The sequence below is a fragment of the Lonchura striata genome, chromosome Z (assembly GCF_050655825.1).
Source record: "Lonchura striata isolate lonStrDom1 chromosome Z, ASM5065582v1, whole genome shotgun sequence".
Classification (NCBI taxonomy): domain Eukaryota; kingdom Metazoa; phylum Chordata; class Aves; order Passeriformes; family Estrildidae; genus Lonchura; species Lonchura striata.
This window is the reverse complement of record NC_140740.1, coordinates 48,462,995-48,486,984: the sequence shown is the minus strand read 5'-3', so window position 1 is coordinate 48,486,984 and position 23,990 is coordinate 48,462,995. Positions and strand designations below refer to the sequence as shown.

The window sequence follows — 23,990 nt, the reverse complement described above, 5'->3', positions numbered from 1 at the left end:
TGTCTACAGCTTTCTTTTGGGGCTATTTAGAATTATTAAGTAAAGTTGCAAAAAGCAATTCAGAATAAACACTTTATTAGTTAATCTTCCATTTTTTCCCTGGCCCTTATTTACCCTTTCTTCTTAGCATGTTCTTACACTAAAGCACAGGATGTACCTAGCAATACCCATCTGTAACTATGAGCTTGAAAAATATGCATCTTTGCTTTTCAAAGACTTCTATGTTCCAGTGAGAAACACCCTGCTGATATTTTAATTGGCTCTGAAGCTTTTCTTTATCTCAAACACCATCAAGATTTTTGTTTTGTTTTGTTTCTGGGCAGTTTTTTTAGTTCTAACCACTTGGCTGTGTATTTTCATTAATAATTTGGAAACAATATGCAAGTCCACATATCTTTATACTGTGTAGTGTGGTTCTGTGACTACATAGGTACCTGTTTCATATAATTATATTGTGTTTTTATCTCTCTGTTGAAAAAAGAATATGTTGGAATCATTTTTCTTCCTGATACTTTTAATGGCCACATGCTAATAGAAATTTCTGTTTCTCAATATTTAGGTAATAAGTCCAGAGAAATACGATATCAAGTGTGCAGTCCCAGAAGCAGCAATAATTTTAAATTCATGTGTGGAACCCAAAATGCAAGTTACAATCACACTGACATCTCCAGTCATTCGGGAAGAGAACATGAGGGATGGAGGTTGGGAAGCTGTTAAAGATGTTACTTATTTCTCACCTGTTTTTTTATGTTTATCTATTCTGCTTAAGATGGCACTAAGGTCCTGGAAGGCAACATGCTGGCACACATATTTGATCAAAACTTTGTTTTTCAACAGCCAATCTCAGTAGAAAACAGTTGGTTCAAATAAATGTGTATATGATGCTTTTATTTAATTTTTAAAATTTGTAACTTTATGTCCAACCTCAGCTTTCTGGAAAAAGGTAAAAGCTTGATTTTTTTCCCCATCTTTTAAAATTATGTGGAAGACTAAGTATTTTATAGCAAGTGGCTATAAAAACTGGCTTTCTAGAGCAGTCTTGCCTTAAGATAAAGATTGTATGTATTTAGAAAATCAAATCACAGGTTTTTATTCTGAACTGGGTCAGTATTAATATCACTTAGACACTCTGAATAGTGCCACTTAAAATGCACTTTTACAGTACTTTTGATGGTAACAGTGCTTCTAACTTGAAAAGATAATGCAGTTTTTTCCAGCTCTCTGAGGTTGTTTTTGGTCTGGAGTGCTTTTTGAGTATATTTATGCTCCTGGTATTGCAATCACTCTTCTATCCAACTGGCAAACCTAACTAGTACAATAAGAAACGGCTCTGTCATTGAGCTGAAGCAGAAGGTGGAGCTTGGGAATCAATTTATGTTTCTGAAGTCCACAGTTTCTCTGGTGCCAGCAGTGTTGCTTTAGGGTCTGTTCTGTAACACTTTCAAAGCTCCAAAAGCTTTTAAGCCAACAAGCATGATTAATGTCTGCGGTACATTGGTTCTTTTTATTTATGGGTCAGATAAAATTAACTTTTGTTTCCTTTTAATCCTGTGTTTTCATAGTTGAAAGAGATCAGAGCAAACAGGGTTCTGGTGTTTGACAGTGAACCTACAAATAGAAAATCTGAGGTTGTTTTAATACTTCTCATATACAGGTTGAAAGAAATTTTATGTGTGTATGTATACATGTGTTTGTGTATATACGTATTTATATAAGCCACTGAAGTTTTTTTTTATATTTCATCTCATCACTACATGTCCTCTAAAACACTTGAGGTTTTAATATTGCATTACTAAGTGTCCTGTAGCTGTGACTAGTGCATTTATAAGCAAGCTATGTTAACAAAGTCATCCTACATGATCAGAAAGAAAAATTTGAACATGCATTCTGTGGTTTGGATGACTTCTAAAGAGTCTTAGAGTGCTTTTGTTTTAAACTGTGCATTTTATTCCTAGCTATAAAGGCTTTGTATGTATACTGTCACACCAATTTTACTTGGTTTTGGACAATCTGAGTGTAACAACTCTGGGCTGAATCCAACTTTCCGTATTATTTAAGTTTATTAAAAAATGCATTTTGTTATTAAATTAGACTAACAATTTAATGAAATTAACCTTAAACACCATGTTTATTTCTTGATGTACTGTGCAAAAGTGCAGTATTGATTCCTGCTGCTATACTCAATTTCAACTAAGTGGTTTCTGGCCCAAAATTGATGTGGACTAAAAGTAAAACAAATTTCAAATTACTACCATCAGTCCCCTAAGTTATACCATCAAAAGGAAACAAATCTGTATTTTTGTCTGACCCACACTTGAGTTAAATGATCTTTGTGAGTTTATTCACTGCTGAATGCAGTACTGCCTCTAGGCAAACAAAATCAAGATTAGATTTCTCTTCAAGACACTGAGCAGTATAAAATGGATGTGCAGAAAAGTTCGCTTTTGAAACTGGAGAAAATAGAAGACTGAATTGCTAATTATTGCAGCAAAGAAGTTCCTTATTCTGAAGACTGCTGCTTATTTGCTGCAGAGTAACAGTGTGTGTTTGTGTTTTTCTTACTGCAGCTTCTCATGCTCTGTGTCTTACACTGATTTGAAGTTTTCATTTTCCTTAGCCCGCTTGGGGAGCTAGTTCAGATGTTAAGGAAGGCTTTACCGGAAGGACCAGTTGGAGTAAAGATGCAACTTGAGTCTTGCACGTGGAGTAGAATCATGTTTGATGTGTTAAGTAAAAGGCTAAAAAAAATCCAAACAGTGAAATGAAATTGTTAACCGCATAGCTACTGTTCCTTACAGTATTGTGCGTTTGACAGTTGACCAAATCTGATACATTTGAAGAGCTGTAACCCAGCTGTGGAGTCTTCCTTCGGCAAACAAGGTGTACCTACTTACAAACACCTCTGTGTGTGCGCGTGTGTCTTTTTCATCCTTAGCTAACAGCCCCGGTCCAAAGCCTTCTAGCAGAGGGACTTGATTCCTGTCAGGAGTTGCTGCCAAGACATCGGAAGGATTTTTGACCAAGGTTTTCTAAAGCTCAGTGTCACACCTGCCATGCTTTACAAAGGAGGGGTTTGGATGCATAGTCCTAGCATCTGCTGCTACTTTGTGTTTGGTTTTTGGTTTTTTTTTTCTTTTCGTCTTTGTCTCTCTCCTAAAATGAAGCAGTGTTCACACTAGTCTTATAATAGTTGACTGGATAAAATATATTTTATGTAATAAAACTTACCTAAATTGACATACCTGTTAACTTTTAATGAAGAGGTAGTGTGGACACAGCACGTCTAATTGAAGATTAACCCCTTATATTTAGGCTAGTAATAAATTATACAGGGTAAGAATTCATGCCCGTGTTTTGTAAGTTAATTCAGTTTTTGTCCTAGTTTAGTAGGGTGGTAGGTTAGGCATCTGATTTTAGTTGCACAGTCTTTAAGGGGTTAATCCAGAAATGTGAAACATATGCAAAAATCCACAGAATAAATATTACAGGAGTTTCCTTGATACATTTTTTCAGTCATTGTTTTCTCAGTGTAGTACATGCCTCAGCAACTTCTGACTTTCAGAGTCTTTTTAAGTTCCAGTGGTATTCTTATGATAGCTATTAGTAACCCATTTTAGATTAACATTTCCAGCACTGAGTAAGATTCTTTATTGTACATTTAAATTGCAGTTCTTCTCAGTAAAACTATTTTACAAGTTGAAGGTTTTCAGAGATAGAAACTTTAAATTATTAATGAATTATTGTGCTAAAAGTTTGCACAGTGTCACCTATTTGCATATTAGTTTTAGAAGAGTGTAAATAATTGACTGATTAAGCTATTGGCCTCACAGTACATATTTGCATTTTTAGTTTCTCATCCTTGTTTTGCCACTTTTTCCTGTGGTGGGTTTTCTCAGGATGTACTCCTTGTCTCATATATCTGAGTTGTACTCTTTTCATCACTTAACTTTAGGTGGCACCCCTGTTGTGGGGCTTTGGAGGGGATTTTTTGTTGTTGAGGTTTTTGTTTGGGAATTTTGGGTTTTCAAAATTGGTTTTGTTTTGAAAGAAGCATCCTGTTAAACATCTTAATTTGCTCTGTAATTGCACTTCACTCTTAGTGAAGATTTTAATTTTTCCACTTTAATACATAGTCTGTAAGTTGGAATATCTGTGTGAGAAGTTACCTATGTTCTTCTCAGCTTTGCTCTTATGAAGTCTTGATGTTTTTATCCCTGTGCAAAGCAATGGGACTATCCTATCAAAATGCTAAAATCTGAATATAGGACTTCACATTAAATTAGTTACTGTACTGCAAAGCTATACTACCATGTTAATTCATGGTCTTTTAGCTCTATATGCTAAAAAATCTTACTGTTTTACATTGGTGATTTTAGAGCACAATTTCTGCAACATTCCTAAAAGCTTCTTGTTGCAGGCATGTTTCATGAGTCTCATTATTTTTTATTTTATTCCATAACTTAACCTAAATTAAGATCTTGAAGGTATAAACTCTATTGTTCCAAACAATAACTCCTTGAAATGTGTGCCTTTGAGTGAGGGCTTTTTGTTTAATCGCATTTGGTATATCACCAATTATGCTATTAACATATGTTGTGGTAATCACCATAGCCATTTTCAGAATGAGTAAAAAGTAACTTCTGATGGTGATCACTGATCTGATTATATCCATATAGTTTTCAAGTAACTCAAGGAAACCATTTCACATTGTTTGGTGGTTCCAGTTTCACTGATTAAACCACTTTTGTGGTCTCTTAATTTCTTTGGTAGCAAAGCAGTCCACTTGGTAATTAAATTATTTTTGGAACATTTAAATAGGCAATGTCTGGCATGTCTTCTCCATCTTTTAGACATTTTGCTTTGTTTTTTAGACTATTCCTTGCTTTTCTTTATCTTGGTGAGTCTTTAGTAAAGCAGTCCCTTTTCAGATCCTTCATTGCATCCTAAGTGTTGCTGGAACATATCTATTATGGGCTGAGGAATTTTATTTATATGGGTAAGAGGAAAGTGCTAGAAAACAAGGAACTCTGTAATATTGATGAACAAGTCACATTCCTTTAGTCAGGTTTTTTAGTGTCAAATAATTTTAAGTTTAAGGCATGATAAAAATAACACCATGGCTAAACATTCAATGCTTTTAAGATTTGTTATACTAAGTATTTCTTTCAAGAATAGGTCCCAAATAACACCTGAATATTAAAATTTAAAAGAAACTAAGTTTGAATGTTTCTACTTGGTTGAAGTGGATTTTTGTGTTCCTTCTGTCTCGTGTTCTCTGTGCTGGTGCACTGTGTCCAACCATCCTTCCTTCGGTATTTAATTTTAGGGGATATGTGTTTTTCCTCTGTTAGCTGAAATAAAGAACTATGCATTGCATAATCAGCAATGCAGTTGAAAATAACTTCAGAGCTGAAGTGTATTATGCTCTTGATCATCCTACGGTCGATGCTCTAGTCCTAATTGAGCGACTACTGCTGAACATTTACATTTCTCATTCAAGGGTTTAAACTTTAAATGGCATGTGTGACATTGAAGCTATTTAAGGAAGTGTCTTGCTCACCTGGTCAAACACCCATTCCTCACTGCATTTTGCCAATTCAATCCATTTTAGATGTAACCTCGGGTATGGTGAAAGACCCACCGGACGTCTTGGACAGGCAAAAATGCCTTGACGCTCTGGCTGCTCTACGCCACGCTAAGTGGTTCCAGGTTCGGAACATCATTTTACTTTCTTCTTGTAGCCTTATGAGAGATTAGTTCAGTTGCAATATGAATGTTTAATTGTGTGAAAACACTCAGCGTTGTTCATGCTAATAATACTTGATACTTCTCTGTTCCCTAAATTTAACTTTAGAAGGTTGAGTGTGGAGGAGCTGCTTTATGCAGTTATTGCTCATTTGACATCATTTTTTTTTTCCAGTCATTGAGAAGGCGATGTTGAAAGCTTGACTCGCTTGGGGTGATCATATGTTGTATATTTGTTATATATTCCATAAGGCTGCAGAGTAACTTCGCTTTAAATAATGGAATATGCGTTTAAAGCTTTGTGTTTAGATTTAAGACTTTTTTTTTTATATTTCTTTAAGTGCATTAAGTGTAGGGAATGAAAGGTGAGAAGCAACTGTTTGGTTTAGTGACTTTGCATTCTGGCAAAGGCACAATAAAGAAACCAAACAGATTCCCTTGACCTTTCAGTCTCTATACCTATTTCTTAGATCTTTACTTTACCCTTTTTATTTCTAATATAGAAAGATACTGTATTTATTGTTTCAAATGAACATGGGTCAAAGTGTATAGGGGATCAAGAAATGTTATTCTTGTATAACCTGTGCACTTTGACTTCTACCACCATAAATTAATAACCCTGTATAAAATACTGCTGTAAATGGCAGCTCACGGAATAAAGTTGTAGAATGATTTGTTTCAATCTTGTATCTGAGCTTCCATTGAACAGTGGTGTTTTAGTCTTTCAACGAGTCCAGTTTGCTCTGGGTGCAGGGGTTAATTAATTTGATTTTGTATTGCTCTCAAGGCTAGAGCTAATGGTCTGCAGTCCTGTGTGATTATCATACGTATTCTTCGTGATCTCTGTCAGAGAGTTCCTACTTGGTCTGATTTTCCAAGCTGGGTAAGTAATGTTTTTTTAATGAGCCTTCTTAATAAATATGTTACTACAAGGAAATTATAGGGAAGTGTTAATATAATTTTTAAATTCAGACTTTTTCAACACATAATGTAGGGTTTTGTTTGGGATTTTGTTTTTTTTTTTTTGCTAACAAATACATCAGATTCTGTCTTAAAATACAGTTTTCTGTGGTTTTTCATTTGAAGCTGGAAGTTATTGTTTTTTTTCCAAAAGAAATTTTCTTGTTCTTTTCTGTTCCTTGTGGGTAGATTCCTATTCTAGGTTTTAGCATTTTCTTCCTTTACCCTATATAAAAGAGTCTATTTTAGTCTAACCACCTACTCTGAATTGCTTGGAGTTTGCTGAAGCTTATTTAAAATGTCAGCTGTGCCCAGATAGTTCTGTGACAACAGAAAGAACTTGAAAGAAAAAATCACATTAATTACTATGTTTATTATGTCCCTTTCGTAAGGGGAAATACCACAGTACTTCAGGACAGCCTGTGGTTGTGTCATCTTCATATTTTAGTCAGTTTCACTTAAATCCCTCGTTTGTATCGGGTCACCTTTCTTAATTCAGTTGAGTGCTCTTGGAGCATTCCTTTTGCATTGATTACCTTACAAATACTCCAAATACTAACAGATGTATAATCTGTGGATTGGACAAGGTTAGTCTGAAACACATGCATCATGTGGAAGTAAACCTAGCTCTAGCTGTTGTGTTTTGCAGACCAAATCCAGTTGCAATGAGCAACTCCTTTTCAGTTTTGACAGGAAGGGCGCTAACATTGTTGTGATCTTTTGATTTTATTTAGATGAGAAATACTTTACAACTCCACTAAGTTTGGAGACAGTTTTATTAAGTTACTTCTAATAATACATATTTCTTCTGGAAAGGAAGTGGAACAGTAATGTCTGTTTTTCTAAATATTTAAATGGAAAAAAACTAGTGCCAGTTTCAGTATCACATTTCATGAAAAGTACACTAAACAAATACAGCTTAAGAGATCCTAAGTGCTCTCTTAATATCACTATGATACTGAGCTGCCCAGAGAATGAACCTTGGCATACTTTCAGAAAAGTATCCTTACAACTATTGCAACACAGAGCAGGGATATGGGTGAAGAACAAGGAATGTTGCTTTTTAATTCTCACATTATGTGTTCCAAGGCACATCCAGAGAGAAGAGAGATATGAAGCAGCGTGTCAGACCTTGCTGTGTCTCAGTTCTCTCCAAAAATGATTCCTGATTTGTTCCTGGTGCCTGATGCATTCTCAGTGACATGGATCAGCACTGAACTGTAGTCAGCTGTTCTTTTAGCCTGTAGGAAAAGTCTTCTGATAAAAACAATGACAAAATGAAAGTGATGATATCAGCCAGTATGCATGGAATTTATTAGATTGGAGTAATACAGTTTTCTGAATACAGATATTCTTCTACCCTCTGTACTAAAAACCTTTTACAAATGAAAGAGATGACAGAGCTTTTTGTAAAAAAATTATAAATAATTGTAAAAATAGCAGCTAATAGGAAGCCTGAATGCTCACAGTAGTAGCATTTCATATACCTAAAAGTAGAAACTAAATTAGAAGAACTTTGTCAGGTTTCTACACATTATTCAAATTTGAAATCCAGTCTTTTTTGCATATAAATACCAAGACGACATAATTCATGTTTTCCTAGGACTGAGTTATAGACCTCAGTGTATTGCATGAGGATTCAAAAGAACTAGATTTTAATATATGCAAATCCAAGTTCTGCTTTTTTTTCTTTACTGATGCTCTTTGTTTACTCCTTGAAAATGTCTTAATTACTGTTGCCAAATCCTTACTGATACAGCAAGAGTATGGAAATAATGTGCTCAAAAATTGAAATCTGTCAGTTAAATGGAGCTAAAATAGAAAGGAATGGGCAGCCTTAGTGATTAGCACTGCCTGTAGTTACTTGCATACATCAAAATAAATATTTACACCTTTAAGGGAAGAACAAAAGGTAGCATTTGAAAACTGTAGATATGGTGAGGAAGACAACGTCCAAACGACAAATGCCTCCGAAAAAACCTGGCAAAAACTATTTGAGAGTTAAACTTGCCAAAGAGGTAGCAGTTAAACATCTATCTAATACTGGGAAGGAGATATAGGAGAAGTTACATCTTTCTTTTACAAATACTTTTATAGGTTCTTCTATAAAAAATTAGTGTCTTAATAAAAGTGAACAGTGGAAATATTAGGGAAAAAACATCAGTACTTAAAGTACAGCTAATGATTTAAACCATTTTAACAAATATCTAATGTATAAATTTCAGAACGTATACATTCTGAAAATGAAATGTATACACAATAAAATAAATTTATTGGAGAGGTTTTTTTATACTTGTTTAACATCTGAGTTAGTGTTGCTTGCTAACCAGGAGAAAAATTACTGAGCGCTTCAGTTGTGCTAAACTGAAGGACTAGTGAGGATATTAAGCATTTTAAGGACAATTAAATTTTTGATGTTATAAGTTTCTGTACTCTTAGAGAAAAAACTATTTCTATTTTTCTAAAGCATTCTGTTTCACTAGGTATACAGTGTATTATATTCATGTGGCTGAAAGAATCAAGTGTCCTAGAGTGTTTCAAACTCTCAAAAATGGTTAGACAAGTTGTCTACCTGTATATGTAGGCTACTACTGTATAAATTTCTACAAAATTACTGAACAACATGTGATGGGAAGAAGCCCATCATGGAATCACTGAATTCTTCCAGCTGGAAAAGACTCTGAAGATCATCAAGTCCAATTGTTAACCCAGCACCACTAAACCATGTCCTTAATTGCCATATCTACGTGTTTTGCACACATTTCCAGGGATAGTAACTCTGTCATTTCCCTTGACACCCTGTTCAACCCTTACAGTCAAATTTTTTTTCCCTAATATCCAATCTAAACCTTTCCTGGTGGAACTGGAGGCCATTTCCTCATTTGTGGGAGAAGAGACCAACCCCCACCTGATACACCCTCCTTTTAGGTGGTTATACAGAACAGTAAGGTCATCTCTGAGCTGCCTTTTCTCCAGGATAAACATCACCAGCTCCCTCAGCAGTTCCTAACAGAACTTTGTGCTCCAGATCCTTCCCCAACTCTGTGCCCCTTCTCTGGACACATTCCAGTAACTCAGTCTCTTTCTTGTAATAAGTGGCCCAAAACTGACCCCAGGATTTGAGGTGTGGCCTCACCAGCTCCCAGCACAGAGGGGCAGTCACTGCCCTGGTCCTGCTGGACACACCATTGCTGGTACATTCAGGATGTCCTTGGCCTTCTTGGCCACCTGGGCACATTCCAGTTCATGTTCAGCCACTGCTGACCAGCACCCCCAGGTCCTTTCCCATCCAGCAGCTTTCCAGCCATGCTGTCCCAGCCTGGAGCTGCAGGGGGTTGCTGTGACCCAAGGGCAGGACCCAGCACTTGGCCTTGTTGAACCTCACACAATTGGCCCTGGTCTGTGGGTCCAGACAGTGCAGATCCTTCTGCAGAGCCTTCCTGCCCTCCAGCAGATCAGCACTCACACCCAGCTTGGTGCCATCTGCAAACTGGCTGAGGGTGCCCTTGATTCCCACATCCAGGTCACAAATAAACAGGGCTGGGCCCAGCACTGAGCCCTGGGGGACACCACCAGCAACCAGCTGCCAGTATCAGAACTCATTGTTCATCTGGCACCACCTTTCTTCATCTTTATAAAATAACTGGGGTTTCTTTCCATTTTAACTGAAAGTGTTCTGTGTTGTGTAATGTTCTTAAAAATTCACGATTCAAAATTCTCTACTGAGGAACAGTAGGAGCTTTATTCTGTCTTAGTCCATCTCCTAATTTATCTGAATTCTCCTGTTGTTGGTGTAGGCTATGGAGCTGCTCGTGGAAAAAGCAATTAGCAGTGCGACTGGGCCACAGAGTCCTGGAGATGCATTGCGAAGAGTTTTTGAGTGTATATCTTCAGGAATCATCCTTAAAGGCAAGTTGCCTTTTATGTATACTTGCACTTAACTAATCCGAAATCTTTCTTGATAATAAAGTAAAGATGTGTTACTAATTAGCCTGATTATTGTAGGTGGTCCTGGCCTTCTGGACCCTTGTGAAAAAGATCCTTTTGATACACTTGCTGTAATGACAGATCAGCAACGAGAGGATATTACTTCAAGTGCACAGGTATGGGAATGTAGTTGTGAAGTAACTAAATTTGATGTATGGTTTTGTTTTGGTTCTGTTTTTTTTTTAATGAAGCTTTATATTGGATGTGAATTAATTTTCTCAGACTGGTAAGTCGGAGCTTACCAGTCTTAAGGTAGGCTTTGAATGTATCACAGGAGAAGATGTTATTGCACTGAAATAAATGTATTTTTTCTGAACAATTTATAGCATTCTCAGTCTGTGTCTATATATCTAGATCTGTAAACAGACTTACTGTACAGAAGTATGTTACTAGATTGGAAATTTTGTAAATACATCTGTGTAACATTCATATAATAGTAATGATCATTCATGCTTCCAGTTTAAGAGGTTAGTGCCTCTTAATTTGATCCTTTTGCTAATGATTCCTAATCGTGTGTCACTTAACATGACATGTGACAAGCCTTGGCTGTTTCAGTGCAAGCCCAGAAGCCCAAACACATGTACATTAAGCTAAGGTGCTGCACTTAGAGAAGCAGCAAAAGTGACATACAGATTTTATTTTGTTGATTTTGTTGGGAGACAAAAGATTGAATACTTAAGGGTAATATCACACATCACTGATGTTCTTTCCTAATTGTTTGACCAAGTGCTTAAAATGGATGTTTGTTTGTAGCACAAGTAACTTCTCTTTACCATTTTTCTAGTTTGCGCTGAGACTCCTTGCATTCCGTCAGATACACAAAGTTCTAGGAATGGATCCGTTACCACAGATGAATCAACGCTTCAACATCCATAATAATCGTAAAAGGAGAAGGGACAGTGATGGGGTTGATGGATTTGAAGCAGAGGGAAAGAAGGACAAAAAAGATTATGATAACTTTTAAAAATGTTTGCCATCATTGCTAATATTGATGGTAATGAAAAGTCCATTTGTTGCCTTGCTTTTACTTCATTCATAATGGTGTCTGTTTAAAACATCCAAAACCAGCTTCTTAATTAGATTTGGAAGAGAGCAACCTAGCTCTTCTGTGAGATTTTGAATATTTTAATTGGATGTACTGTATCAGACAAATTATGGATGGAAAGACTGCAAATGGTAACTTGTCATAGGAAAACATAGTTTTCCCTCATTTTCTTTAAATGTGTTGCTAAGTTTAGTATATTTTTTTTTTTTTGTCTTTTTTATTAACAAGTGCATTGTCTTCCTATCTTGACTGTATTTAACTCAGCATTTGTGTTTCTGTTGCTATGTGTATTTTGACCTTTTATTTAGAAGTATTTTTGTTTGCCTTTGACACTAGTTGTATGAGTTACTTTGTGTTAGGTAGTAAAACAGTTCCCCTCCCAATTAATATTTTAGAGAAGGTTTTTTTTTCTTTTTTTGTAAAGTGAGACTGCAGGATCATGTTTCTAAATGTGAAGGGGTTACAACACATAATTGTCCTGCCATTTGAGTGCTCAGAATTCAATGTTTTTGCCAATCTTGTGGCATTTGTCTTCTTAGTGTGATATAACAGTGTAATTAAGACAAATTTGTGTTAATCTAATTGAGTTTGCTGTTAGTTGTGCATTAGCAGTATAAAAGCTAATATATACAGTATGGTCTTGCAACAGTTTTAAAGCCACTGCATAATTGATCAAAGATTTGCATGATGGGTTTTTTGTTGTTTTTCTTTTTAATAGAAGGGCTTTAAAAACTATTATCTTAGGTTAAATGCATAGGTCTTTGTATGATTGACTTTGTGACATAGCAAGGCCAAAAAATAACTTTCTGAATTTCTTTTCTCAACAAGCAAAGGTGGGCATTTTCCATTTAGACAAAGTTAGTCATTCTTTTTGGTCAACTTTGTCAATATGGTATTAATTCCTCTCAGCCCTTAAAATAAATGTTTGTCATATCAGTGCCTGTGAGGTTATTCATTATATCTGTTCCTGTATAAAACTTCTGTGATTTTTTTTCATTAATTCAAATTTTAAAAGTGAAGTATTACTTAAAAAGTGAAGGTTATCAAAGGAAAAAAACCCAGAAAATTATTTACTGTGGCCATAGTGTATGCTTATGTCTCTTTCAAAAATCTAAATATAGCAGTGGTGTAAGTAAAGTTACATCATACTGTTGATGTATGCTCTGGTACACAGGTGTGATTCTTGTCACAGCACTACAGTGGAATACACAAATAAAAGTTAAAATTTATTAAACTATTAAAATTTATTACACACTGGAAACAGAAGTTCCACTTACTCTGTTAGATGTGTATTATTCTTTGTTGCAAACTCATAAAACACAGATTAATATAGACTAACATTCCGGTAGCTGCTTTATTGATGGTTGTAGGAGAGTATCACATGTGACAAAGATAATTTCTGATACTGTTTACTAAGAAAAGTCCAACTTCTGTTCCATTTCAAGGTCGAATTTATCTTTGACCTTTTTAATAAGCAACTATTGGAGCAGGGGGCATGTTTCTGTTCCCAGCATCTACTGCTAACCAGTGTGGGCCTATGGAATAAAAATACAATATTTTAGAAAAATAGAGGGAATCTAAAGATTTAAAAAAGAAAAACACTTAATAGTGTTCTGCAAGCATTAGAGTGCAATTTTCAAGGGAGTGATTATAAGGGGTTAGCATATAAAAGTAAAGCTTTCTCACTGTTGGAAAGCTTACTAAATAATTAGAAGTAGGAAAAGCAGAAATGCTTTGAAGTTACTTTAAAAAAATTACACTCATTTCATTGTCCATTGCTCCAAGCATATGCTTGTTCTAGGGGATATCTTGCTGCCATCATGTCTAGTTAGCCATTACTATTTATTTTGAAAGCTGCAGGTGCTATTCATGTGGCTAGTTAAACTCCATACCAAAGTTTCTTTCCTCATAAGGTAAACTTTTCTATTCAGGAATGTGACCCTAAAATACAGGATTAAAAAGGTCAAAGATGTATTTTAGATTTTCTGTATTTTTGTTCTGCTGGCTTTTAGCTCCTAACCAGTTTCTGGATCTTTTGAAATATTGTATACTTAAAGTGATTCCACATTAAAGATGAAGCTGTGACCATGATTTTTGTGCTGTGTGGTGAAAGGTGAATTTGCAGTTTGTTTCTGGTGTTCCTACCCATTTTAATGGATAACTCCTGACTCTTGTTAACAAATCTAAAAATGCAAAAACAAGGTTTTCAAAAGTACAGAGCTAGCTTTGACTTAAATACTACACTGTGCACTTGGAAAGGCAAAATTAACTACATGAGCGTTTGAATACCCTATGTTTTGGTAAGGCAAACAGTTTACTAATAAGCACTGTTTACATTTTTTATTCAGCAGTGCTGTTTGTTAAATACCACAATTGCAAACACTGTAGTCCTCATTCACAAGAGTGAAATGTACACAGAAAAGATATTGCCCCCCATGTTCACTTTAGCAGAACAGTTGGTGAACATATGAGCTGTCCTGTTTCAGACTTGTCTTCCTAGTTCATAAGTGTGTCCTGTCTGTGAGCAGTGTGGTTTCACATGGATCTGTGTGTAAAGGCACTGCTAGAAATTAAAGTATGTTAGACACAGTCCATCAACTTCTTGCCCTTTTATGAAGTTCTAGATGATCACTTAAACTTGCAGAACTATTGAATATGATGGGTTCATTTGTAGCTTCTATTTTTAGACCTTTTAGTATTTAAAATTTTTCTGCCTAGAAAACTTCCATGAGTTGGAATCAGCTTGAAATATTCCTGCAAAAATGTGCATGCATATTTAACATTCTTATTGTTGGTTGAATATCTGCTGATCATTATTAGTCTGTTAACTAGTCACACAATGCCAAATTCATTTGTTTATTAAGCAATTAAGACTTGTTTGGACTAACCAAACAGATTTAAATAGTATAGCATTAATAATGGTGAGCGATAGACAAAGTTAGCAATGGTTTCTTCCATTTCTATTTGTTTTACAAAGTACAGTGATAGAGTCAACAAAAACATCTGTTTTCCTTCATTTTTTTTTAAATGACAGCTGCAAGCCAAAGAGCCTTCTAGCCAAAAAGGCTAGCAAATTAAATTTCTCCTGAGAGATTCCTTTATAGATTCCTCCTTACTTCCTTCCTCAGAATATCTTTTTATCCTTCAGTGTGGTATTTCTCAGACTTTCAAAATTAAACAGCTGGTCTTTTTGAGAAATAAAAAAAAATCCAAGGAGTGTTCTCTATAGACTTAGTACAGCAGTTTTGATTTATACCCAAATAAAAATCAAACATAATTCTATAAATATCTGTTTATCTGTATTCTTAAATTTTGTTCCACTTTTTTTGCTTGCATTATGAAAGTCTGAGAGAAGCTTGCTGTTGTTTATTGAACTTCCTGCTTGTTTACAATTTGTATTTTAAGAAACACTGCCCTAATAATACTCAACAAGTGTCCAGTTGCTACCGAGGCAAAAGTCACTGTTTTTCAGGGACTGGCAGCTGTTGCTGGGGATATTGACCCAGCATAGTGCATACTGTCCCACATGTCATGGTCCTTACATGTGTATGGTAGCAGCTCTCTGGCCACAGAGAGCAGACACAAACTTTCTTAGTTGTTTTCTTGGGGAAGGTTGTAAGAGAAGTAGAGAAAAAAGAATCAAAACAATTCTTATCTCATTTACTGTTCCTGTATTTGTGCCCATGTGGAATGTGTTTAGAGATTGTCTACCCAAGGTAAACTTGCTTAATTGGACACTGGTGATAATGTTTTAGATTCACTGGCAGATTAGATCCATGTGTATGTTGGGACTATGAGTAGAGAGTCACGAGATTTTCAAGTTAGCTAGTTAGTGATAGTTCTTATTAGTGAAATACAGTGTGATATAGTATAAGATAATAAGAGAGCAATTGATCAGCCTTATTACCCAGATGGGGACTTACAGTGACACTTGTATTAGTAAGGGTCGTCATTTAGAAAGATCTTTTAACACTTCCTGTTTTCTTAAATTTTTGCAAAGCCATGGCCACCAGTATTTATTGCAGGGTAGTTTAAAGCCTACCAGCTTGCAGAAGGCTCAGCCACTAGCTTAAATACTTTCATATGTATTCTGCATCACTCCTGTTTGGGGTTGATACTCTGAATCACAATAAACATAGCATGGCATCAAGAAACCTTGTGGATTTTGTAAGTTTTCTGTAATTAAAAATCTGAGATGCAGAACAGAGCAGCTGACCAAGAGAAAATAAATGGCTTTTTCTACAGTAGAAAGGTTACTTTAATATTAAAAGTGAGAAAAAAGGCCTCTTGTTTCAACATAAGAATCACAAATCTTGCTCCTTATACAACCTCTTTTGTTTCCTTTTCTGCATGTTGTGTTGTGTTTATATCAATAGTATGCATGTATGATCAGACTGTGTAAGACAGCCTTATCACAGACTTTACTTCTGGCACACATTTAAGTTTGCCAGTAATTTTCTGGTTATGCAAGTTAATGAACACTATGGGAGAGATGAAGGTGCCTGAATACAGAAGTTTACTATCATGTTTTACACACTCCTGGGCTATGTGCGGCTCCAAAAGGTGTTTCTCAGAGGTGCAGGCCCACAGCTGTCAGTCCTACTTGGATACCTCAGCATGGCTTAGGATGTTGAGAATGTCACTGCTTAGGTAACTACTTCTTCTTTTCACATGTGAGAGAAAAGCATAGTGCATCTAAGAACTGGAGCCAGAGTGATCCAGGATGTTGCCAGTATAGTCATGTGAAACTACAGCTTCAGGAAAGTGGGATAATCATGGTGGTATCAGCAGCAGAGGATGCTTGTGATAAGAAAAGTGTCTGTGATAATTAAATGCCATCCCACTTTCTACCAATAACTTCAGTAATTTATTTTATTTGTAAATGGAAAGGTAATAAAATACAATAGAAGAGACTTTCCTTCTAACCACTGTATTGGCAGGAAGGGCCCTTTGTCATTGTCACTTGCTTGCCCACTCAGGGCTGGCCAAGTTCCAGCACGTTGTTAAGGGCACTGTCCAAATGCCTTTGAACACTGACAGACTGGGGCATTGACCACTTCTCTAGAAGCTGTTGCAGTGCTTGACCACCCTTTCTTTAGAGAAATGCCTCCTAATGGCCAGGAAAGTTCTGTGCAGCTGTGAACTGCTCCCTCATGTCCTGTCCCTGGATTACAGGGAAGAGAGCTTGGCACCTCCCCTGTTCAGGAAGCTGCAGAGAGCAGTGGGGTCACCCTTCAGCCTCCCTTTCCCCAGACCAGACAAGCCCAAATTCCTCAGCCACCAGTTCCTTCCGGCCCTCCCACCAGCTTTGTTTTCCTCCTCGGGACACCTTCAAGGACCTTGCCATCCTTCTCCACCTGCAGGGCCCAGCGGGACCATCCCCTCTCTGGGCCAGCTGTGCCGTGCTCAGTGCTCTGGGATGGGGTTTGTTGGGATGGGGCTTGTCCTTGGGGCTGCCTGGGCACTGCTGACCCACCCTGAGCACAGCACCAGCCAGCCCCACCTCCCTCTGCAGCTGTCCAGCCACTCCTCTCCCACTTCATCACTGTGCTTGGCATTACCCCATCCCAGGTACCAAATCCAGCATCTGAAGTTGGTAAATTTCATTCCATTGGAAAAGTGGGAGTGGGGGAGAAAAACAAAATCAAAAAACCAAACAAAAATATCAACAGAAAAACAGAACTAATTAAATGCGTCCAACTCAAGAAATAAGATGGCTAAGACCATTAGAGAGCTACAAATCAAAAGAAAACAAAAAAAAAATCACGTCTATACTCAACAACAATCAGTTTCAAAAATAGTGTAGGAAATCAAAGAGAAGGGCTCTGTTTCAGCAGAGAACATGATTGGCCACTCATGCAGCAACTGCAGCACACCAGAAAAACAGAAGAAAAAAGAAGCTCCAGGTGATTGAGGAGTTTAAGACTCACGTGGTTTAGGCCCGTGGAACTGAGGTGTTGGATATGTTACATTCCATGTACGGTAAGTGAGCTGTGGGAAAAGGTGAAGGAAAAGCTGAAGAGTTTTTACTGACTTTCTATGCATCTCTCCTGCTTCACAGACAAAACTACATCTGGAGTCCATACCTTCCTCCCTTGCACGTGAATCCTCAGGGCTGTGTTTGAAGTGTCCCCGTGTGCTCCCAGCAGCAGAGAGCGCTGTGGCCTCAGTAGCAGCTCCCACTGGAAAGCCAGAGTTCGTTCTCACCTTTCTGTGAGAGGCACGAAGGGAAAACTGTGATGTTTTAGCGATTACATTGCCTCTCTATTGCCAAAGAATGTATTTAAAAATAATTTTAAAATAATTCTTTAACGATGCACCAAAGTCATCATGGCAGCAAAACCCTAAATAAAATCTACTAGTGATTTAGAAGACAGCAGTGGTTAGAAACACAGCCAGAAACTATATCCTGAATAGAGGTAGATACTCCAGGGGTGTAAAGAAATTACATAAATCTGAGTAGGCATAGCAGAAGGAAGAAGAGAGACTCGATTTTGAGTCTTTGCAAAGAAGAAATTCTGCAAGGTAAGGATTCCCACTGAGGAAGGCAATCTGAGAAAGAGGTTATAAAGGGAGAGTTGATAAAATGTGTGTCAAAAGACTGTATCTGGCAAATCATTGAGAGCAGAAGGAGAGGGGAATTTCAGATAAAAATCTTGTATGAGGGGGTAGAGAGTGGTTTTTCTTTCTTGTATCTATTAAGAAACTTCTTGCAGCTGCTGCCAGGGGTGATTTCAGGGCAATAGATTCAGGAAAAGCATTCCTTACATGACAGTGGTAAATCATAAATCAGGATTCTGGATGCTTTAAGTAACAAGTTCTCCAGCATATCCAAAGGCACAAGATGAGCCCATTTACAAGCTATGGGACCAGTTCAGCTCCTGTTACAGGAGTAGCCAGGGCTGAAGTGTTTCCCAAGAAGCAGTGATGCATTCACAGAACACAGATCTGAAGCCAAGCAGTGTGGGACAAAGTCCACACAATAAAATTCTGCCAGTCCTCTGCTGGTTTATATATTCTCCCTGAGGAAAAGTCCCTCTACAAATTTCATGCACACATTTGGAAAAAATTAGATTTAAAATAACTTACTTTAGTAGAAAAACCTGGAGTTTTGGAAGTGCGGGTGATTTCTGGAATTCTCAAGAAAAATGTTTCCAAATACCCACCTGACATTGAGGCATGCCAGATTGCCATGTGGATATCAGCATGAATATTTTAATTCTAGCATGAATGCATTTTAATTCTAGAAAGTTTGGTCAAGGAACTTTCCAAGAGCCTGAAGATAGAAACCACAGCAATTGCAGAGAAAAATATATTCTAGTAAATCAGAAGTATTTGCTAACAGTGAAGAACACATGGATTTATGAGATTCCTTTTACAAGATTTGCTGCTTCTATAAAGTTTGCTGTTTCAAAGCCTCGTTTGTTTTAGCCAAATAGAAGTATGGCTTGCTTAGACAATGGCCTTTTTGAAGTCAAGAACAGTAAAGGGAAGCCTCTAGACTCATGTTTGTGTTTTGCCATGAGTTTCTGCTAAAGAGCATGTAGCCTTCCTGAAGGGGTAGGTTTGCGCCTTTTCTCAGATTATCTGGGCTAGATTTTTTAGTTGAAGCAGTGGTATGGGAGGTGGGGATGACAGCATGAGCTGTATGGCTTCTTTCATTACCTGACATCCATGATTACTGACACATACATGCATTTTGCATTAGGAAATCAAAGCCAAGAATAAGTGGAGGGCCTGGGTGGATGAAGTAAAACAAGCACATTTTCTCACTGCAGTCATGCACTAGATAAAATTTTCACTTCTAAAGGAAAGAACAGAAGAGCCAGGACACAGCAAACAAAAAATTTCAAGTTTGTATGTGTCCTTCCCAAAGAGAAGAGGTAACTGTTTAAGCCTCATAACGAGTATTTCTCCCCATGGATATGTTGGAACTAACCTGTCCTGTACCCTGTAATTCAGACACTGGATGGTTGTCACTAGCTTTACTTTGCTTGTCCTCATTCCCAGCAGGAAGAATCCTGCACAGGAGCAACTATTTGACTAGATGGACCAGATTCCTAGCTAGTGACAGACAGTTGGACATTGTTCCCAAGGACTTTTTATCCACACTGCATTTAGAGAAGTGACTTGGAAAGAAAGAATCAGGGCTGCCCAAGAACACCCAGCTTAGGGACTGCCATCAAACTGGGAGCTGAATGCTGCTTTTTTCCTTTTGTGGGATTCACTCCAAGACAGAAGAGTCAATTCACATCCTTTGATATCAGGAAGGCCACACTTAAATTTATCAGTCTGGTTATTTACAAGTTCATGATTCTTAGGGCTTCCCTTTGGACTGCAGGTTTAGAAGAAACAAGGGTGAGAGGAGAGCCCCGATGTAACTTTGCCTCACATCCAGCCATGGTGTAGGCTTTTTCCCAATGCAGGTGAGGTTTGGTTCACCCTTTGTGTACTGTTAAGGATAAGAACTACTCAGGATGAAGAAATTTCTGCTCACAGCATTTTGGAGAATAAAATAAAGTTCACCACATGACAAAGAAGTCTCTGTGTGCCCAAAAACAAGTAATTGTGTTTGCTTAAAAACAGCTAATAAAAGGTGGGGAACTTCCCTAGCCCTTGTATTCTTGTTTGTGACACCCATGCTTTCCTGGGTGAGTAGAGTTATTAAAAAGTTACTCACTTCCTCTTCACCCAGTTGTAGCTATTAAGAGAGGTGATTTTGCTATTCAATATGTGGTGCTTTGTTCCCTGAGTTTTCACAACTCTCTCAGCAATATTTTGTTTTCCATCCTCAAGTTTAAGACATGTAATTCCCAGCTGCATCTCTGTGGCTAAAGTAAACACTCTGGTCCAGGGCGTTTCTCAGCAGTTAATGCCTCTATCCCACTCTTCATGGTGTAGCTGTGTATTTGGTCTTGCACTCTTCTGTGTACATATTTTGGAACTATATGTCTCAAATGGCAGATGAACCTTCCTGGTTAGAATGGTTAGAAAAGTTAATTCTGAAAGGCCCTGGTAGAACAAAAACATTCAGTAATTAAGGGATGGATGCAAAATGGCACTGGTCTGTATTTCTACCCCTGAAGGAAGTGCTGTTTGCCATCTGAGTCATGATGTGTGGCCATGTGGGACATCACAGATGACTTTACTTAAGAAAAACATTGCATCTCTTCAACCACCTTCAGGGAGGAACTGGGCACATAGTGTCTCAGGACTGAGACGTGGGATGGAAGAGGAATCAGAGCCAGATATTTCAGCTGAGAAAAGCTAGAGTAGAACTGCTTTCCCTTTACCCAGAGAGATTAGGTTTTCACAATGAGGAGCAGAAAACTGCTTAAGAAATTGAATCACACAACACAATCAGTAGAGAAAGGCCACTGCAACAAAGATAAAACATAAAAGATTTATATAGGACAGCATTACAAAATCTCTGACCATATACTTCAAAAATGGACTCATCTCAAAGGTAACAGACTGCAATCTGAACCAAGTTGAGAAACTAATTCCTGAAGGATACTGAAAGTACTGGAAAATTAAAATGTCACTGTGAATATAGTATTAGAAGAGCCCTTTTATGGTTTTTGTTTTTGTTTTCTTTTTTAGAATTTTCTTAATTTGCAGAAAGCTAACATTCATGACTTTTCACAGAACATTCTCTTGGCCTGTACAAAGCAGAGGTAGCTGCTGGCTGTCTGTGGACTGATTGGTGACCTTTTCCCAGAGGACATCTCAGTATATTCCTCATTTCTGACTTTTTCCCTGGTAGTCCCCAGTAATCTGACTTCCAGTTTCATCTTAAGTCTTCTATATTTCTTGGATACTGATTTCAGCCACTTTAATGTGTTCTCTTACAATGTTTGAAATACTAAAGTCCTAAACTGAGTTACTTAATTGAACAGTAGAAATAAGGAGTATCAGACCCAGCATGCATGGCAGATCTTTGCATATTCAGGGTAAATCCAACACCTCTTCTGAGCTGCACATGGGCATCTGCAATGCTCTGTGAAATGTCAGAGTAACTGTATGGGTACATTAGAAATACGCAGGTTTGCACACCTAAGTGCAGCTCCTCTGGTAAGGCCCAGATAAATGTGAAAATAAGAAAAATCAAACTGTACACACAGGTAGATTTTCTGAACAGAAGGATCATGGAATCTTGACAAATGGTAATTGTTTGAGACCCTCTTTTGAGATGCTACTTCACATTCTTTACCTGTGTCACCATTGGAGTTGCATGTACCAAAAAGTAGTGTCCCGACCTGGATCTAGTCATGATGAGAGTTCAAAGGGGAGCACAGCTGCAGATTCTGGCCTCTGATTTGCCACTGTGGAATGGGAGTTACTCTGCAGCACTGCAAAGACTCCCTCTATTTTCTTCAAAAAGAGGAAATGGGAGTAGAAGTTAGATATAGCCAGGCATGTTTGCTCAACACTCATGAATGGCTTTAAAAATTCATTACATCTATCCAGCCCGTGCCAAAGCACCCACAACACACAGTGGCCTGCACCCGCTGAGTATCCAGGCACCCTTTGTACTCCCCAAGGCACCAAGATTTACAAAGGCCCAGGCTCAGAAAAACTGAAATGTGATACAAAGAGCTGGGTTCAGTGATCTTCACCAACTGTGCTCCAGATACTGTCTAGGATAATGCCTTATCCAGGATACTTACTTCTCAGAGCCAAAGAAATGCTGACAAGGAGGACTGCCACAAAGGGAAATATGAGATACCACTTGCAGTTAAGAGGAGCACTGAAAGAAAACTGCTAGAGAAGCTGAAACAGCTCCTTGTGTCTCCCGTCCATCAGCTGTTGTGCCACCCAGCCTGGGAACAGCTGAGAATTCAACCCAAAAAATTATTCCGATTAATAGCATGTGAATTTTTAAACAAAGTAATCTCTGTTTATAGGAAAAGCAGAGCTGGTCTGTGAGCTTCCCTCCTGCAGTCAGCATTAAATACTGTGATTATGCTTCTAGAAAAGTATCAGAATGAAAATGCAGCAGCTAAATGCCTTATATTCTTCACCAACTGTAGACAATCTGGTTTTTAAAAGGTTTTACTCTTCTACATTTGCATGATTGTCATTGATTTATATATAAAATTGAACAAAATTAAATTACATTATTTGATAAGCTCCTTTTCATTTTAATGGCTTGAAAGTCATTTGCAGCATGTAACAAGACTTCCCATTTAGAAGAAACATGGGAAGACAGATCCTATTAATACACCATTCCAGGAACTCCAGTTTGTTATAGAAATTTTATTTTAGAAGTCTTTATTAGTGAAGAGAACAATTCCAAATGATTGAATATCATTGAACTGTCTTATTTCCTTGCTGGTATAGAGCAATTTGGAACAACACTGCAGAGTGACAATGCTGAAGAGAGGGACCACATTAAAATGACAAAGAACTATGTAAATACAGGAGAGGCACTAGTGACTATGGGGGAAGTGTAAAAACAAGGAGGGGAAGGACGGCATCTGAAAGGCCAATTTCAGCCTGGCCAAGCTGAATTCCTGAGGTTCTCTGAGCTCTGGACAGTCTTTTGAGGCTGTTTCTTAACAAGGAATTTATTTGCTTCCCCCATTGCTTTTAGAAGGAATCTATTTACCTCCACTGCCTGCAGGAGGAATCTACAGAGATGAGGTGGCTGGGCTGAAGTTGCCTTTTGTAAGTACTCCCAGTTTTTAGAAGAGAAAGTGAGAATACATCATTCTTCCTGGGGAAAGAGAAGAAGCCTTTGTGTTTGGTAATCTGCTGGGCACAGTCAGGGTTGCAGTTAGCCCTTTCAGATGCTAATGTTCTCTGAATTAAGTTAACTTGCTTGTGATAGCTTTATTTCTTTCATTCCAGAAAAGATGAACTAAGGGGGTATCCAAATCCAGTCCCCAAATTCTAGCAGAAAGGCTTCATATCCCTTCTGCAATGGGTTCAGTCCAACACATTTTGCATCCTGGAGAGGAAACCACAGGACGAAGCACTCCCTGTTCATCATCATGTGGATATTTTGCTTATGGAGAATAGTAGTTGCACTCAGATTTTATGTACGGCTTTTTTTATGACAAGATGAAGAATGAATTCCCATGTGCTGTGTGGGAATTAAGGCTCCTTTTGTACTTCCCATCAGAGTTAAGACCCTGGCCTGGTGTCAAAATGCTATATCAGTAAATAGCTGATTTTTGCCTTAGTGTGCTGCAAAACTCAAGGCGCGCTGAGGTATTCACATTATTCCCACTCTAAATACAGGTATTTT

The 23,990-nt window shown here is 37.6% G+C and overlaps 1 protein-coding gene across 3 annotated transcripts in view; it reads left to right on the top strand.

The window, feature by feature from the left end:
- Window positions 1-13,828, top strand: part of ZFR (zinc finger RNA binding protein) — a 47,091-nt gene extending 33,263 nt beyond the window's left edge. For 2 of the 3 annotated variants that reach the window (XM_021554693.3, XM_021554692.3), the window contains exons 15-20: window positions 560-701; window positions 5,612-5,709; window positions 6,533-6,628; window positions 10,503-10,614; window positions 10,711-10,808; window positions 11,477-13,828. In XM_021554693.3, coding sequence (XP_021410368.1) covers window positions 560-701; window positions 5,612-5,709; window positions 6,533-6,628; window positions 10,503-10,614; window positions 10,711-10,808; window positions 11,477-11,656 — 726 coding nt within the window. In that variant the 3' untranslated portion in view covers window positions 11,657-13,828. Of the gene's footprint in view, window positions 1-559; window positions 702-5,611; window positions 5,710-6,532; window positions 6,629-10,502; window positions 10,615-10,710; window positions 10,809-11,476 lie in introns of those variants that run through there. The other variant, XM_085568085.1, reaches the window with a different exon arrangement.
- The last annotated feature ends 10,162 nt before the right edge of the window (window positions 13,829-23,990 follow it).